The 17,162-nt window shown below is 42.0% G+C and overlaps 1 protein-coding gene across 1 annotated transcript; it reads left to right on the top strand.

Annotated features, from left to right (window-relative positions):
- Positions 1-1,145: 1,145 nt before the first annotated feature.
- LOC129339913 (vomeronasal type-2 receptor 26-like) lies at positions 1,146-5,741 on the top strand. Its single transcript, XM_054994481.1, has 4 exons — positions 1,146-1,946; positions 3,206-3,433; positions 3,905-4,031; positions 4,813-5,741. Exons 1-4 carry the CDS (start codon positions 1,146-1,148, stop codon positions 5,739-5,741), a joined length of 2,085 nt encoding a protein of 694 aa, XP_054850456.1.
- The last annotated feature ends 11,421 nt before the right edge of the window (positions 5,742-17,162 follow it).

Below are 17,162 nucleotides of genomic sequence, written 5' to 3'. Positions count from 1 at the left end.
CGTCTACAAATAAAGATATTTATTTCTTCAGAAAGCATCAATAACAACTGAAATTATTTATAAACAAATTGATGGATATACTGGGACAAATTGAAGTGGAAATGGAGAGGTTTTATAAGGAAATGACGGCACACTGGGGAATTCTCACTTTAACCTTTTTTATCTTCATCTGCAGCATGATAACAAAATTCTACCAGCATGCTCTTGTCTTGGCATTTGCTGTAGATGAGATCAATGAGAATCCCAAGATCTTACCCAATGTCACTCTCGGGTTCCACATTTATGACAGCTACTATGATGCAAGGATGACCTATCGTACCACTCTGGACCTGTTCTTCAAAAGATGTAGATTTGTCCCCAACTACAAATGTGACACCCAGAACAAATTAATAGCCGTAATTGGAGGACTTAGCTCTGAGACATCCTTCCATGTGGCTGACATTTTAAGTCTCTACAAGATTCCACAGGTATGATCAATATATGGGGAGTGGAGAGACCGTCACACATCACTGGGACTGATATGAAGTCTGAAGGGAAGAAAAGAAATTATTAAGAGCAAAATAAAGAAATGTCTGATATTTTGAGGAACTCAGAGCCAAGCGACAAGTGACACCTGACACAGGTTGGACACTTGTCAGCTTCCCTCAAGTTGGCAGAATGTTGGACAAATGACAGTTGAAAAGTCCATTGGACAACAGTCAGAGAGCCAAGCTGCAAGACCAGGATGCCTACATTTCCCATCAAAACTTGAGGGAAGCTGACAAGTGTCCAACTAGTGTCAGGCGTCACTTTTAACTCGGCTCATAGTGAATTGAATTGCTTCACACAGGGACAAAATAATGAAGAATGGTTCTGGAATGTTTTTTCAAGCAGTTTTCTTTCCCATGATAATTTCCCAGAAACTGATAGTATCTAACTAATATAACTCTGGGTAATCTGGGTGTAATCTGGGTATAAACTCTAGGTAATCTAGCTAGAACTTTCATTATTGCCAAACCTTCTCCAACTTGTTGCACAAAAAGGTACACAACACATGGGCACTTTCTATTTCATCTTCCTAACATGTACAAATTTCCTTCTAGCTCACATATGGATCATTTGTCCCAGAGGAGATGGGTACAACACAGTCACCTTCTTTTTTCTGCATGGCCCCAAATGAAGCCCATCAGTATACAGGGATTATGCAGTTGCTTCTCCAATTTGGATGGACATGGGTTGGGCTTTTAGCTGTAGACAATGACAGTGGAGAACATTTCTTGAAGACCATGGAGCCATTGCTTTCCAAGAATGGAATCTGTTTGGCTCTCACGGGAAGAATTCCTAACCGAGCAGATTGGAATACTCTGGGAGATTTCAATGATTTACTGTCAAATATATATCTACCATTCACAGATAGAAAATGTAATACATTTATCCTCTATGGAGAATCTCGGACTCTTGTAAGGTTGATAATTCTGATGTTCTTAGGAGACTCTGGTTATAAGAATAATACATCACTTAGAAAAGTGTGGATTATTACTGCCCAGGTTGATTTCACATTAACAGGAGTTCAAAGGGGCTGTGATTTCCAGTTCTTCCATGGTGCCATTTCCTTTTCAATTCACTCAAATTACCTCAAAGGGTTCCAGAAATTTCTTCAGATCTTAAAACCTTGTTATACAGAAGAAAATCAATTTCTCAAGGATTTCTGGGAACAAGTTTTTGATTGTTTGTGTCCAGATCCTAGAGCACCCGAGGAGTTCAATGAAGCATGTACTGGAGAGGAGAAGCTAGAGCACCTTCCAGAGCCTTTTTTTGAAATGCACATCACTGGCCACAGCTATAGCATCTACAATGCAGTCTATGCCATAGGATATGCTTTGCATTACATGTACTCTTCAAGATCCAGTCTTAGAGCAACAGGACATGGTAAAATATTTGAATTACAAGATTTTCAGCCTTGGCAGGTAAATCTCCACAATGTAACATGTCTTCTAGTCTGAACAGACCGTTCTGCAACTAAGGCCATGTCCACATGCCCTTAAAGGGATGTCCCACTCTCTGAACACTTGTCATTTTCCCCCAGGAATCCAGATGTCTCTGTTTAGAAAACGGTTCAGGGTCATTTGGCTTCTGTTTTTTGGAGGGGGGGCACCTTTTCTAGGAACGCTCTTTCTGCAGTCACAAAAAAGGCACCAAAAAGATGGAAGTCAAACTACCCACAAATGTTTTGCAAACAGATACGTCAGAAAGGAAAACAATGATAAAGGGGGACAAACAAATCTCCCCAGGCAAGAAATCCCATTATTTTGGTACCACAACTCAGAAGGTTGATTCTTAGGTAGAGATGGGCACAAACAGCAATACGAACTAAAAAAAGCCACAGACAGCCAAATCAGCTGTTCGTGAACAAGCTGTTCGTGAGGCCGCATTCTAAACAAGCAGGTAGTTGTTGCAAGCCTCGTTCGCTGCTGTTCGTTGCTGTTCGTCACACCAGACAGTCTGGCACCTGCAATCAATTCTCTTGGCAACTGGAGGCAGGGACTGCCTGAACTCTGTCTGAACTCCTGCTGTTGCCCTGGAAAACCCAATCTAAGACTAATTTAGCTTAATGGGCAGGTCTTCCTTTCAAGTGTGGAGCTCCAAATTTGTTACAAGGAAGCAAAGAGCAGGGGGGAGGGGGGCTTCCCAGCTCTAGTTTTGCAGACAGTGAGGGAGAGATAGTTGCTGTTCGCATTTTGAGAGAGAGACAGGGAGAATGCATTGGAGCTTGAATTTTCTTTGTGTGTGGTGGGATAGGGATCGACTTCTTCAAGTTCCAGGGCTGCTGCCAGGCTCTGGGTCAAGCTATTATTTATTTTTGGTACCATTCCTGCTGCCTGCTCAGGTAAGGTTTCTGAGAGTGGTGTGGTAGGGATCTTGATGGCTGGAGGAGGGCCTGCTGGCCTCCACAAACAACGAACAACTAATATGATTGTGAACAGGTCATGTTCGTTGTTCATTGTTCGTGGATGGCAACGAAGAACGAACACCATGGTCATGTTTTTTTTTCTGTTCATGCCCATGTCTATTCTTAGGGTGCTACCCAACTAACCTCAGATGGTAGAGTCACCCAAAGCACAGACTTCAAGAATGACAGTAGTATTCAAGTAGGGTCATATGGCAGTAGGTGGTACTTTGGCAGTAAAACTCCAATATTTTATCCTTTTTTCCCCTTTTGAATCAGCTCCACCCATTCCTTCATAGCATTTTGTTTAATAACTCAGCTGGAGAACTTGTGTCTTTTAATGGTAATAAAGAAGTGGAATCTGGGTTTGATATAATAAACTTGGTCACATTTCCAAACAAATCCTTCAAACGACTGAAAATTGGAAGTTTAGATCCTGATTCTTTGGGCAGCAACAAATTCATCATTCATGAGGATATGATTGTATGGCAAAGAAATTTGAACCAGGTATCGATTCTAAGATATTCTCAGAGACCACTAAAGAATGGTCTAGAAATGTGGGCTCCAGAAAAATGTTTTCCTGTGTCATGATCTGTCTATAATCCAAACAAGAACTTTCACATATAAATCAAGGTTTAAAACGAAGTGGCAAGTAAATTGATTCCACACAACTTTTCAACTTGTTTTTAAAATTGACAGAACATGTGAAACAGTGTAATGGATTTTGCATGCCTATTTCTTCATTAGCTACACCTTGCTAACAAGTTGCAACCAATTGGCCATTTTGTCACAGTGCAAACCTAAATAGTCAATTAATTTTTGGCAGTGTGAAAATGTTCCTCATTCATCCAATATAATTCATAAACAGCACATGCCATGAGTTGTTTCAGTATCATTCTATTTCCTCTGCTCATTTGTTTATGTATCAGTCCATGAACGCCTTAAATATGGTCTGATTTATCCCTTCCCAAATAACAGATGGTTCCCCTTTCTCTGTGCAATGACTACTGCTATCCAGGATATCAGAAGAAAAAGAGGGAAGGGGAGAAATTTTGCTGCTATGATTGTGTCCCTTGCCCTGAAGGGAAGATTTCAGACCAGAAGGGTAGGTAATTTACAATGCCATATTCAGCAAATGTCCCCCCTTCAAAGTACGTGCGAAAACAAATGAGCATAGAATTGGGCAACCAAGAATTCAAAACAGTCTGCGACACTCTGGGTTGTTCATGAGTAAAAAGCTGCTGTTTGCCCTTCAAATAATAAAAGCCAGTTTGGTGTAGTGGTTAAGAGCAGCAGGACTTTAATCTGGAGACCCAGGTTTGATTCCCCACTCCACTTGAAGCCAGCTGGGTGATCTTGGGTCAGTCACAGCTTCTTGGAGCTCTCTCTGTCCCACCCACCTCACAGGGTGTCTGCTGTGGGGATAATAATAACACACTTTGTAAACCACTCTGAGTGGGCATTCAGTTGTCCTGAAGGGTGGTATATAAAATGAATGTTTTGTTATTATTAATTTGTTTCTAGTGTAAGGGGAAATAGAAAACACAAACATAAAGCTAGGGCTATGTGTTATTTCTGTCTAGTTGTCCTCTATAGTTGCATAAGAAACAAATATCTCTACTTAGCATGAAACAATCATACTGAAATAATAAAAGTAGAAGTCATAATATAGGCATATAAAATAATGAAAGTATAAATCATAATGTAGATATGTCAAGGAGAGAGTTAGGAGATGTCTTTTCAGATGACCACTTTCACTCATGGAAACAGCCGAAAGAAGTCAATATGGAGGAAGTTTTCTACACAGCTCAAAAGCCAAAGGTAGTTATGGAAATAATCTTTAAATCACATCCAAACTCACATTGTGATGGCCCTTTTGTTTTTAGGCATGGATGACTGTTTCAAATGCCCAGAAGATCAATATCCAAGCAAAGAACATGATCGATGCATTCCAAAGAAGATAAGCTTCCTGTCTTATGAAGAACCTCTAGGGATCGGTTTAGCCTTAGTTGCGATTACTTTTTCCCTTGTCACAGCTTTGGTCCTGGGAACTTTTATTAAGCACAAAAATACCCCAATAGTCAAAGCCAACAACAGGGATATCACCTACACTCTCCTCGTTGCCCTTCTTCTCTGCTTCCTCTCCTCATTACTATTTCTAGGACAACCTAGGAAGGTGTCTTGCTTTCTTCAACAGTCTGCTTTTGGAATTATCTTTTCAGTGGCTATTTCTTGTGTCTTGGGCAAAACCATGACTGTGTTTTTAGCTTTCATGGTCACCAAACCAGGGTCCTGTACACGAAAGTGGTTGGGGAAAAGGTTGGCCAACTCCATTGTCCTTTTCTGTTCCATTATTCAAGTAGGAATTTGTACAATATGGCTAGGAACTTCTCCCCCATTCCCAAATTTTGATAAGCAGTCTATGGCTGAAGAAATCATAGCAGAATGCAACGAAGGGTCTGTTGTTTTGTTTTATATTGTTCTGGGCTATATGGGACTTTTGTCCATCATAAGCTTGACTGTGGCTTTCTTTGCACGGAAGTTACCAGATAGTTTTAATGAAGCCAAGTTCATCACCTTCAGCATGTTGATCTTTTGCAGTGTTTGGTTGACTTTTGTTCCAACCTACCTGAGCACCAAAGGAAAATACATGGTAGCCATGGAGATCTTCTCCATCTTAGCCTCCAGTACTGGGTTACTGGTTTGTATCTTTTCCCCAAAATGCTACCTTATTCTATTGAGGCCTGAGCTGAACAAGAGGGAACAGTTAATCAGTTGGACACATTCAAGAATCTCAGGGCCAAGCTACAAGTGACAAATGACACTTGAACGGCAAGTGTATTTCTCCCTGTTCACTTGCCATCCACTTGCGCTCCATTCAATCCACTTGCCGTTCAAGTGTCATTCGTCACTTATAGCTTGGCCCTAAGTCTTCAATTACATATATTTATTCTGTAGTGTAGAACTGAGACAATAGGGGAAAGGGCTTACTTCTGTACTAAAAGTCCAATGAATTCTGCTTATGTATTCCACACAAGCAAACAGAATCAATATTTGGAAAAAAATCTATATAAATGGAGAATGCAGGATGAAACCTGTGGCTATATGATTATTCATTCTGCAGTAACATTTTCCCACCTATACCCATGGAGAAAATCACTTTTAGAATTCAAAGTGCAATCAATGGAATTAGATTGGAGTAACTCAGGGCCAAGCTACACATGACGAATGACACTTGAACGGCAAGTGGATTGAGTGGAGGGCAAGTGAACAGGGAGAAATACACTTGCTGTTCAAGTGTCATTTGTCATGTGTAGGTTGGCCCTAAGTTTAGGACTGCACTATCAGTATGTGTTATTCTGCTGAACCTTGATCAGCGAGACTTCAAGGCAATTTTCTCTTTCAAGTCTTTAATTTTTTTCTGTTAAGTGATGAAAATGAGGATAAATTTGTGTCATTTGCTGAAGACACAGTGGTTTTTGATATGTAATACCAGAAATGAGTGGGTCATGATTTTGTTTTGGACATTTACTAAATGTCAACCATTTCCAGCAAAGACACCCACAACAACCTCTAACTTATTAGTATGAGAGAAATTTTATTTCTTTAATGTTGACCTCCTAAATTATGAATAAAAATTAACATTCATCAAATTACTGGGTTTTAACCATAATTTTTTGGTTGGCTGTTGTATTTTATCCAAAAAGGGAAAACAATATTAATTTGGAGTATCTTGCTTCAGACAAATTCCTGTAGATAATTCATGTCAAATTTATTTATTATTATTTATTTATTATTATTTTAAATTTTAAACTGTACAAAAATGATGGGAAATGCAATTTAATCAAAGCTGTAACAAAAAGTATCAATTTTTCCCATGGATGTAATGAATGTGTATTTACTTATGTGTGTATTTCTGGATTCTATGCATTTCCTCTGAAAAAGTTATGACAATATCATGTCAAATGTTCCTTTACCAAAGAATTTTGCTCAAGAGATTAATTGAAATAAAATTGTTTTTAACAATGGAAAAGATCAGATTGGGGGAAGATTTTATAGAAGCTATAAAGGCAATTTACCGATACCAGCAAGCGACATTGTGTATAAACAATGATTTGACAGAAAAAATTGAGGTAAGAAAAGGTACAAGACAAGGATGTTCACTTTTGCCTTTACTGTTTGTAATGGTCTTGGAAGTATTGTTAAGACAGATAAGATAAGAGAAGAACAGAGTATTAAAGGTATAAGACTTAAAGGCTTCTCTTATAATTTTAGAGCTTTTGCAGATGATGTGATATTTATCATGGAAGATCCGATTCAGACACTACTGTTGCTGTTAGAAAAGATTAAAGAGTTTGGGAATTTGGCAGGTTTTTATATTAATAGAACCAAGGCCGATTCCAGACGGCCCCCCACCTCGCGAAACGTCGCGCGTCGCCGCGCGTCGTCACGCAGAAAATGTGAAATATCGCGTTTTCTCGCGCGAGTTTTGCGCGACATCACGCAAAACTCGCGAGAGAAAACACGATATTTCGCGTTTTCTGCGCGACGACGCGTGACGACGCGCGACGTTTCGCAAAGCGGGGGGCCGTCTGGAATCTTGATACAGTCACGCGTCGTCGCGCAGAAAATGCGAAATATCGCGTTTTCTCGCGCGAGGTTTGCGCGACATCACGCAAAACTCGCGAGAGAAAACACGATATTTCGCGTTTTCTGCGCGACGACGCGTGACGACATTTCGCAAAGCGGGGGGCCGTCTGGAATCGGCCCAAATCTAAACTGCTGTGTAAAAACATGACCAAAGCCAAACAGATGGAGTTGATGAATCTTACTCAATGCGAAGTGCAGCTTGACCCTACTTATCGTGAGTTTCTAAATGCCAGTGTTCTGTTTGGAGGTGGGGACTTGAAAGACCCTGAACATGGCAGCGTGTAATAAAGAAGGCAAACTGAATTATGTGCTCCTTCAGTTTGCACACTTATTTATTAATTAACATACAAAAGTCGGTCGGCTTCTGGTATTTCCAGTGAGCTCCTTGTAATTAGCAAAGAAAGGAATATCCAAGTAAACATGCTAATTCGTTTTAAAAACTTGAAATTTTAAAAAGCAAAACAACATTATTGTTGGTATCAATAAAGTAACAATAAGCAAAACAGCAAGGCATTTATAAAATTCTTCCATACAGTGGAAGTTGAATATCCCACCATGTTCCCTTATGGAAAGCATTTGTGAGACTTAAGCCCAAATTCATATAGAAAATGGCACTAATATGGGTCTTTGCGCTTTCCCTTCCCAGACATGGATGACTGTATCAAGTGCCCAGAAGATCAAAATCCAAGCAAAGACTGGGATCTATGTGCTCCCAAGGTGATAAGCTTTGTAACTTAAGAAGAACCTTTAGGGATCAGTTTAGTAACAGCTGCTGTTTGCTGTTTCTTGATCACAGTCCTGGTGCTTGGGACTTTTATTCAATACAGAGATACGCCCGTAGTCAAAGCCAGCAACCGAGATATCACCTACGTTCTCCTCATCTCCCTCTTGCTCTGCTTCCTCTGCTCTTTTCTGTTTCTTGGAAGACCTCAGAAGGTGACCTGCTTCCTCCAACAATCTGCTTTCGGCATCATCTTCTCAGTAGCTGTTTCTTGTGTGTTGGCCAAGACCATCACTATCATTGTAGCTTTCATGGCCACCAAACCTGGGTCCAGCATGAGGAAGTGGGTGGGGAAAAGACTGACCCACTCCGTTGTTATCTCCTGTTCCCTTGGGCAAATTGGGATTTGTATGGTGTGGCTCAGAACCTCTTCCCCCTTCCCCAGATTTTGATATGCTGTCCTTGAGTAGAGAAATTGTGGCAGAATGTAATGAAGGATCTGCCATCATGTTCTATATTGTCCTGGGCTACATGGGACTTCTTTCCTTCATCAGCTTGATTGTGGCTTTCCCAGCCAGGAAGCTGCCAGATAGTTTCAACGAAGCCAAGTTCATCACCTTCAGCATGCTGATCTTTTGCAGTGTTTGGTTGTCTTTTGTTCCGACCTACTTGAGCACCAAAGGGAAATACATGGTAGCCTTGGAGATCTTCTCTATCTTGGCCTCCGGTGCTGGGCTACTGACTTGCATCTTTTGTCCAAAATGCTATATTATTCTGCTAAAGCCTGAGCTGAACAAAAGGGAGCAGCTTATAAGTAAAAGGCATTAAATAATATAACTGCTCTGCTATGTGTTTCTTTAGTTTTTTCTATTAAATTGATAAATCCATAGATGCAATGCTGGCTAGGGGCACGGCCTAGATTTCATGTGTCCTAGTGACTCTATCATCTATGATGCCCTTGCAATTTATTAGTCGTAGAAAGGTTTGAAATGGTGTGATGTTCCTATCCCTGCCATCATGGATCTTTTACTTCTGGTTAAGAAAGATAGTTTCTGTGTATTCAGGCTACCTATTCAGATACTTAATTCTGAAAAATAGTAAAGAGTCCAGCAGCACCTTTAAGACTAACCAACTTTATTGTAGCATAAGTTTTTGAGAACCACAGCTCTCTTCGTCAGATGCATGCCAACTCCTCTGGACCCTTAATTCCGGTTAAGGAAGATAGCTTGTGTTTATTCAGGCTACCTATTCAGATGCTTCCATGTAATGTCCTCAGCTGGTGGTGTGTGTGTTATGTGTTTCCAAGTGACCTCCGAACTATGGTGACCATATGAATGAAAAACCTCCAAAATGTCCTATCATTAACAGTCTAGCAAACTGGAGGACAGGCTTTATTTATTGAGTCAAGCCATCTTGTTTTAGTTCTTCCTATTTTCCTACTGCCTTCCACTTCTCCTAACATTATTGACTTTTCCAGAGAATTCTGTGTTCTCAAAATGTGACCAAAGTACAATAGCCTCAGTTTTGTCATTTTAGCTTCTAGGGAGAATCCAGGCTTGATTTGATCTTGAACCCAATTATGTGTCTTTTTGGCCATCCATGGTATCTGCAAAACTCTCCTCCAGCACCACATTTCAAATAAATCAATGTTCTTCCTGTCAGCTTTCTTCATTGTCCAACTTTAACCAACTCTAACTTTGTCTTTAACCAATTTCTACAAATGTACAACAGATGATATCCAGAGTAATATAGCAGTTGATATTTTTTACTTTAAGTGGTGAGACTTGAGTTCAAATTCTTATTTAACCTGGAAGTTGTTTGGGTGACCCTTGCTCAGCCCTTAGCACTCTGCTTCACTAGCTTGTTGTGAGGAAAAAATGCAGTAAGGCAAAACAATGTAGGCTGTCCTGAACTCCCTGAAGAAAGAGGATAAAAGAGAAAGAAATTATGAATGGATGAATGCATATGAGTGAAGAATGATGAATAGAATCTGTGAGAATGTTCTATTGATTATTCTTCAGTAATATTTTTTTAATTGCAGGAACAAACATTTTGTTTACTTTAGATCAGAGGTGGGCAATTGTTTTGGCTCGGGGGCCGCTTTGTGGGAGCAGAGGTTAGCGGAGGGCCGCACCTTTTAAAATGATTGCATTCATTACTTTGCATTTCAGAAAAGGTATACATTGTATCATAAAAATCAATAATTATAAATTAAATAAAATAGTGGTAGTTTTATTCAATTTATTTATTGTGCTAGTTTCATATCATCTATAGCAGCAAGCACATTTAATTTTAGAATCAGTTTAATGAGACAAATGTAGGAATGAAGGAAATGAAGGAAATCTTGGTTCAAGGCGGATTTTTCTGACTGTCATGGCGGGCCACAAAAAACTCTGTAGCGGGCCGCATGTGGCCCGTGGGCCGCAATTTGCCCACCCCTTCTTTAGACAATGATTGTGCAATATAGCTATTTTGTAGCTACAAATTAATTTGTATTGTCTCTCGCTTAGAAACAATAATTCATACATGGTTGTGTATTGTGTTCTCTCCCTCTTGCACCCAGTAATAAGGTGGGTGACTAAGTTCAGTGGTATAAATGTTGCAGAGGTTCAGGCCACTGTCCTGTAGTTATAATGCACAGACCTTTGCCCACCCCAACTGGTAAAGGAGAACCATGGTGTGGCATTGCACCAGTGTTAAACTGTTTTTGTGCCAGCATTACCCTGGAACATCTCCAAAATTCATTAGCATGTCAGACTAAGCCTTTCCTGCACTGTTTTGGGATTGCTCTGTTAATCCAAATAATGCAACCTTGGGTTTTGTGTTCTGCTGTTTTCTCTTCAGACTTCTACTTCTCATTCAGGAGAGGAAGCATTCCCCTTGATGGGTCCACCAGTGGCATATGCTTGAGAAATCTCAATTTTGTCCAGTTTTCTCCTTTTAGTGAGAGAGAAACACATCAGTTGCTCATTGAAGTGCTGATTTGCCAAGTAAAAGGCAGTGGGGCTCATTTTTGGAGCTATGTGCCAAAACAAATTGTGACTATACTGAAGCATAAAACCTCCATGTTCTGATTTGTGTGTGTTCACTGTGGCTTCTAGTGTGGAGCACATTCAAAGGGATTTCTAACCCCCTGCTGAAGGTTTGAATTTTTTACTGATGGGCCCACCCACAACTGCTGCCTCCTTCAGCTCCCGGCACAGGGATGGAGGGACCCCACGGTGAGTGCAGCGAAGAGGTTGTGTGGGTGCTCACTCGCCGCCGCCTTCTCCTCCAGCTCCCAGTACTGAGACAGAGGGACCCTGTGGTGGGCATGGCGGAGAGGTCGTGTGGGCTCCTGCTTGCTGCCACCACCTCATCCAGTTCCTGCTGCCTAGACGGAGAGGCTGTTTGGTGGGCCAGTGAAGAGGCCACATGGGCACGCACCCTCCGCTGCCACTTCCTCTTCCACCTCCTGGCACCGGGATGGAGGGATGGCATGGTGGAGAGGCTGCGTGGGCACCCGCCCACCGCTGCCACTTCCTCCAGCTCCCGGTGCCAGGATGGAGGGACCCCATGGTGGAGAGGCTGCATGAGCCCTTGATCACCCCTGCCACCTCCTCAGATCCTGGCACCGGAACAGAGAGACTGCTCAGCAGACCTGGAGGGGAGGCCATTCAACTGGCTGCTCACCATCACCTCCTTCTCCAGCTCCCAGCACCGGGACTGAGAGGCCAGAGAGGGAATTCCTTCATGCCAAGGCTGGAGTAACGTCAAGCCCTCAGGAAGGTGGAGCCCAGGGGAACCCTCCATGCGCTGGGCTTCTCTTGCTTTGCATGAAGTTATAAAAAATTGTGCACAATTGTGCACGAGCACACATTAGTGCGAACAGTGCTCACCATCCAAAGAAGGTTGTCTTGTTTTAGGAAAACTCATTTGCTTCCCTTGAAATATGTTGTAGATGGAGCAGGAACCTCCAAATTCATGACATTTTAGACAAGCACAATGGCAAATTTGGGGTTTACAAACATTTCCCTTCCCCTTGCATGCACATAGCAACTCAACTTAAAGAAATCGCTATTACCCAAAACTTTTGCAGTAGATCGAGTTCCTACTGGATCAGCACCCACCAACAGAAAAGAGGACACCCAGGATTCAACTGGAAGCTGATATCTGGTCAAGATAAGTATGACAATATCTCTCCTGTGCTTGCCAAGTGGGAGAGAGCTACAACTTGCTTTTGGGCCCTAATCCAAAGTTTGAGAACCACTGATCTACTGTGCATAATTTAGGGAACAACCCAGGATTCAGCCAATATCCTTCAATTAAATTCTTGTGGAGAAGAATTTTTCCCTAATACATTTATTTTGTATGTTTGGTGGTATGTTGTTGTTTGCTAATAAACAATGGAAAAAATGTGAAATTCTTCACTTGGCTATGAGACTGGTGGTTCTAGAGATGTTCTTGGAAATAACTGAATCATGGGGGGTTGTTTTTGCCAGGCAGCAAATGTGCATGAACTCCCTGTTCCGGAATGGAGATCAAGTGTTGTTCCAAAGGAGATTCTATTTAAGAAGTTAATGGGATGATGTGCACCAATTCTGTCTAATGGCACTTAGATATGAATGAGTATACCCTGGATCACAGAATCATAGAATCATGAGGTTGGAAGGACCTCTAGGGTCATCTAGTCCAACCCTCTGCACAATGCAGGAAATTCACAACTACCTCCCACCCCCACACACACCCAGTGACCCCATGCCCAGAAGATGGCAAAACATTGTCAGGATGCCTAGCTGAATTGGCCTGGGGAAAATTACTACCTGATCCCAAGTGGCAATCGGCATTACCCTGTGCATGTAAGAAGGGGCCACTAGAACTAAGCACTGATGTAACCCATTCTGCCCTCCCCCTCATGATCTGCCCAGGTTCACAGAATCAGCATTGCTGTCAGATGGCCATCTAGCCTCTGCTTAAAAACCTCCGAAGAAGGAGAGCCTGCCATCTCCTGAGTTAAGTCTGTAAAAGGATCCTGAAGTAAATTACACCAGACCCCCCCCCCCTAAAATCAGATCGAGGATGCAGGATAAGGCTATATTTTACATACACCATTACAAGGTAATTCCAATAGATGAGGGAATGTAAATTGCTGAATTGGGGCAGGAGGAAGGAGATTTCTTTTGTCATTTATGATTACTGAAACGTTTGTCAATACAGAAGTCAATCTTTCATCCCCTCTAAATGATTTCAAAGTTTAAAGTATTCCTAAGTTTAGTTTCCTGAATATAAGAAGAGACTTTCTGGATCAGAACAGCCAGCAAACCTGGCAGTGTCCCCCAGAATAGCTTCTAAGATGATCATAAGAAGCGCCACTTGCAGGAAATGAAAAAAAAAACAGTGCCTGCCCACCATTTTCCTCAGCAACTCTGAAGGATGCTGCCTCTGAACATGGAAGATACATTTAGCTCCCTTCAGTAGTAGCCATTTTTCCATAATTTATCTAATCCATTTTGGCCTAGGATATTATTATTGCCACCCTAGTAGGAATGAAGAGGCAAACACAAGGCATGGGTACTAAAGGGCCACTTTATTAAAGCAACAACATAAACAGTTAACATGGCAAAGGGAGCCTAACTAGCGGTACAGGTCAAGCCAGCGGTCGCACTAGGACCTCCTCCTTGAACATGTTTGAGCGAGACCCACTGCCCTGGGTGTGAGGGATGTCTGGGACCTGGCTGGCCAGGTGAAATGGTCCCCCCCCTTAAAGCTCCAACCTCCTCAAGCCATGGAGCCTGAGGGAAGGTCTTGTCCAGGAGGTCCCATCCGGCAGTCTGCCCTTGCAGTTGGGCTGTGAAGCCACAGCTGCTCCTGACAGACCCCACTTCCCCACCAATGGGGAGACGCCGAGGGCCCACTCTCATTCCCCCAACTCAAACCCGCCAGAGGCCAAATTATTTACAGCTCCACCAAGTTCTATTACCACAACCTCTGTCTGCAGCGCAAGGTAGGTGAAAAACCACCCCTCACTGTAAGCCAATTTGGCGAAAGGGGAGGGGGGGGAGAATCCTTCCTGGCCCTGTAAATGGTAAGCGACTAGACCTGCCCTGCTACAGAGTGTGGTGAGTGGGCTGAGCAGGAGTCACAGACTGAGAGGACTGAGGGTGGTGAGGCCGCCTTATAGGCCCCTCTCACACTGCCTGGATGCCCCTACTTCTTCCAGGGCAGCAAAGGATAGCGTCCATTCATAGCAGCTGATGGCTGCAGCCAGGGTTGCCGCATTCTTACATTATTCGGTTGTTCTTTGTATGCATGAGGGTGTTGGGGAAAAAAAGTATTCTATCAAGTCTCATCCTAGCAGTACACATCTCCACCCCCTGGTTACAGTTGGCAATGTCTTTATTTTTAACCAGTCCTGACATTGGTCCAGATAAAAAGAAGAGCAGAGTTTAAAAATCGTTAATGGATCATTTCCATCATTAACCGCTCTAAGGTGCAAGAGTATGATTTCTCACATCCAGGAATTTTAAATACTTGCTCTCTTGGTTAAGCTGGAGGAGGGCATTGATTTTGCTTTCTCAGGTGATGGCATGAGATGCCTTAAATTGGAATGGATGGATGGAATATGAGTGACTAGCAGTGCAATCCTAAACAGAATTACCCCAGTCTAAGCCCATTGAAGTCAATAGGCTTAGACTAGAGTAATTCTGTTTAGGATTGCACTGTAAAAACATACTGTGTTGCGTCAACAATCAAGTCAATAGTTTCCTGGGATGACCAGACTTTCCCATTGGTGATCAATCATTCTGGAAAACTAGGCAGCACGTCCTCCTAACTGGGCTTCAAACGAGCAGAGGAAACTCCTAGCCAAGTTTAGGAAAAAACAAAACAGCATTTAGTACCAAAGGTGGCACTAACGGTTGGAACTCCCTTCATGTAATTATCCCCCCTTACAATTAGCCACACCACTGTAATTTGTTCATCCTGGCCAAAGGCTTCGTGATCTTCCAGAAAGTTCTAGCAAACGTTCAATAGTTAACTCTACTAGGGATTATTTTTTTAAAAAACACACCAAAACACGGATTGCTGAGAAGAGGAATGACAGAGCTCTACCAGCTTGATCTTTGGCATCCTACTTTGAGACTGGAGTTCATTCAATCTAACTGAGGCAGGCATTTGTAACTGTATGCATAGTGGAAATAAGGCAGACCTGTTTCCCATTCAGAAGGGATGTTGTCACTGGCTGCCATCCAAGGTAGTTCGTGATCCTTCAGATGAGCTGAAGACAGCCTGCATCGGGAAGCAAAGTGTCGATGCTACGATGCTGAGGCTATTGGTGTTGCTTGTTCTGTTTCTTCCAATGGACTGCAGAGGACATGTTATGAAGTGCTCAGAACCCATTCCCTTCCCTACTCCACATGAGCAGTACCAGCCCGGGGACTTCCTTCTGGGTGGGATTTCTTCTCTGATCACATATACGCTTCACACATTGTCTTTCAAGGAGCATCCTTCACAGAAATTGTTTGAGGTCCCAGAGTAAGCCATTTTATTTCATCTTGCACCATATCAACTTGGCCAGATGCAATCCCTAACATAACTGTTTGAGCACTTTCCGTTGAGAGCCCCTTTGGTGTACTGGGACCAGGGAGACGTGGGTTTAAAAAGGACCAGTGGAAGCTGGATTCCAATCTTCTCTCGTTCAGAAAGATTACTGCATGACTTTGGGGCAATTCGTCTTTTTCAGGCTAAGCACAAGATTTTGGCTGATTCCGCACACGTTAGATAATGCTCTTCCAATCCTCTTTAGGGATCATTTTGAACTGAATTTTTCTTGTGTGAAACAAAAAATTCACTTCCAGACAATTGCTAAAGTGCATTGAAAGTGCATTATCCAACGTGTGCGGAATCAGCCTTTGTCAGGATATAATGGGGAAGGGGAGAATTATATATACCTTAGGGAGGAAGGACAGGAAATAAACTTAAGCAAGTGACAGGAGGCTCACAAGAGCATATCTGTGTTTTCATCCCAGCATTCTTCCTTTCCAGTTACTTGCTGAACCTTAGTAAAGAGTCCAGTAGCATCTTTAAGACTAACCAACCTTATTGTAGCATAAGCTTTCAAGGACCATAGCTCTCTTTGTCAGATACATGGGATCTCTTTGTCAGACCATGCATCTGACAAAGAGAGCTATGGTTCTCAAAAGCTTATGCTTTTGAGTCGTAAAGATGCTACTGGACTCTATTATTTTGCAACTACAGACTAACACAGCTCTGGATTTCCAACTCTTGTGCTTGATGCTCTCAGTGGAGATAGAGCTTGAGTGTTTGTCCCACAATATGTTATCAAGAGCTCAGGATACACCTCCAGAGAAGCTATGCTTTTCATAATGATGACCTACCATGATGATATAGTTGTATTGAAGTGCAGCAGAGGCAAAATGAATCTACTCCCCCATTCGGAGAGCTTACCTTTCGAGACCCTGCAGAGAAAACTGAACCCTGAAAGATGACAACTCTGCCATCTCATCATAGCCTTTTTAAAAAAGTGTCATCAGGATGGAAAGCACAGACCAGAGGTAGATATCACATAGGGACTGCAAAACTATGTAATGTTGGGCATATTTTGTAGTTGATATGTTTGTGGCTTTATGGACATCATAAATGTTGGTAATCTGACATCTTATTGATGTTACTTGAGATGAAGATGTTTATTATATACGAATTCATAATAACAGAGCCTCATTGATATTTCTATCAAGTAGAGCATAATTGATATTTCTATGATCAATGACAAATGAATCACATCCATACAGATAGGCAAGGAAATCAGAGTAAAAACGAGGCAGATTATAGGAAAACGATTTTGTATTGAGTGATGCTGATGAAGAG

Source organism: Eublepharis macularius, chromosome 12, assembly GCF_028583425.1.
Source record: "Eublepharis macularius isolate TG4126 chromosome 12, MPM_Emac_v1.0, whole genome shotgun sequence".
Taxonomy (NCBI): domain Eukaryota; kingdom Metazoa; phylum Chordata; class Lepidosauria; order Squamata; family Eublepharidae; genus Eublepharis; species Eublepharis macularius.
This window is presented reverse-complemented; position numbering and strand designations above follow the sequence as displayed.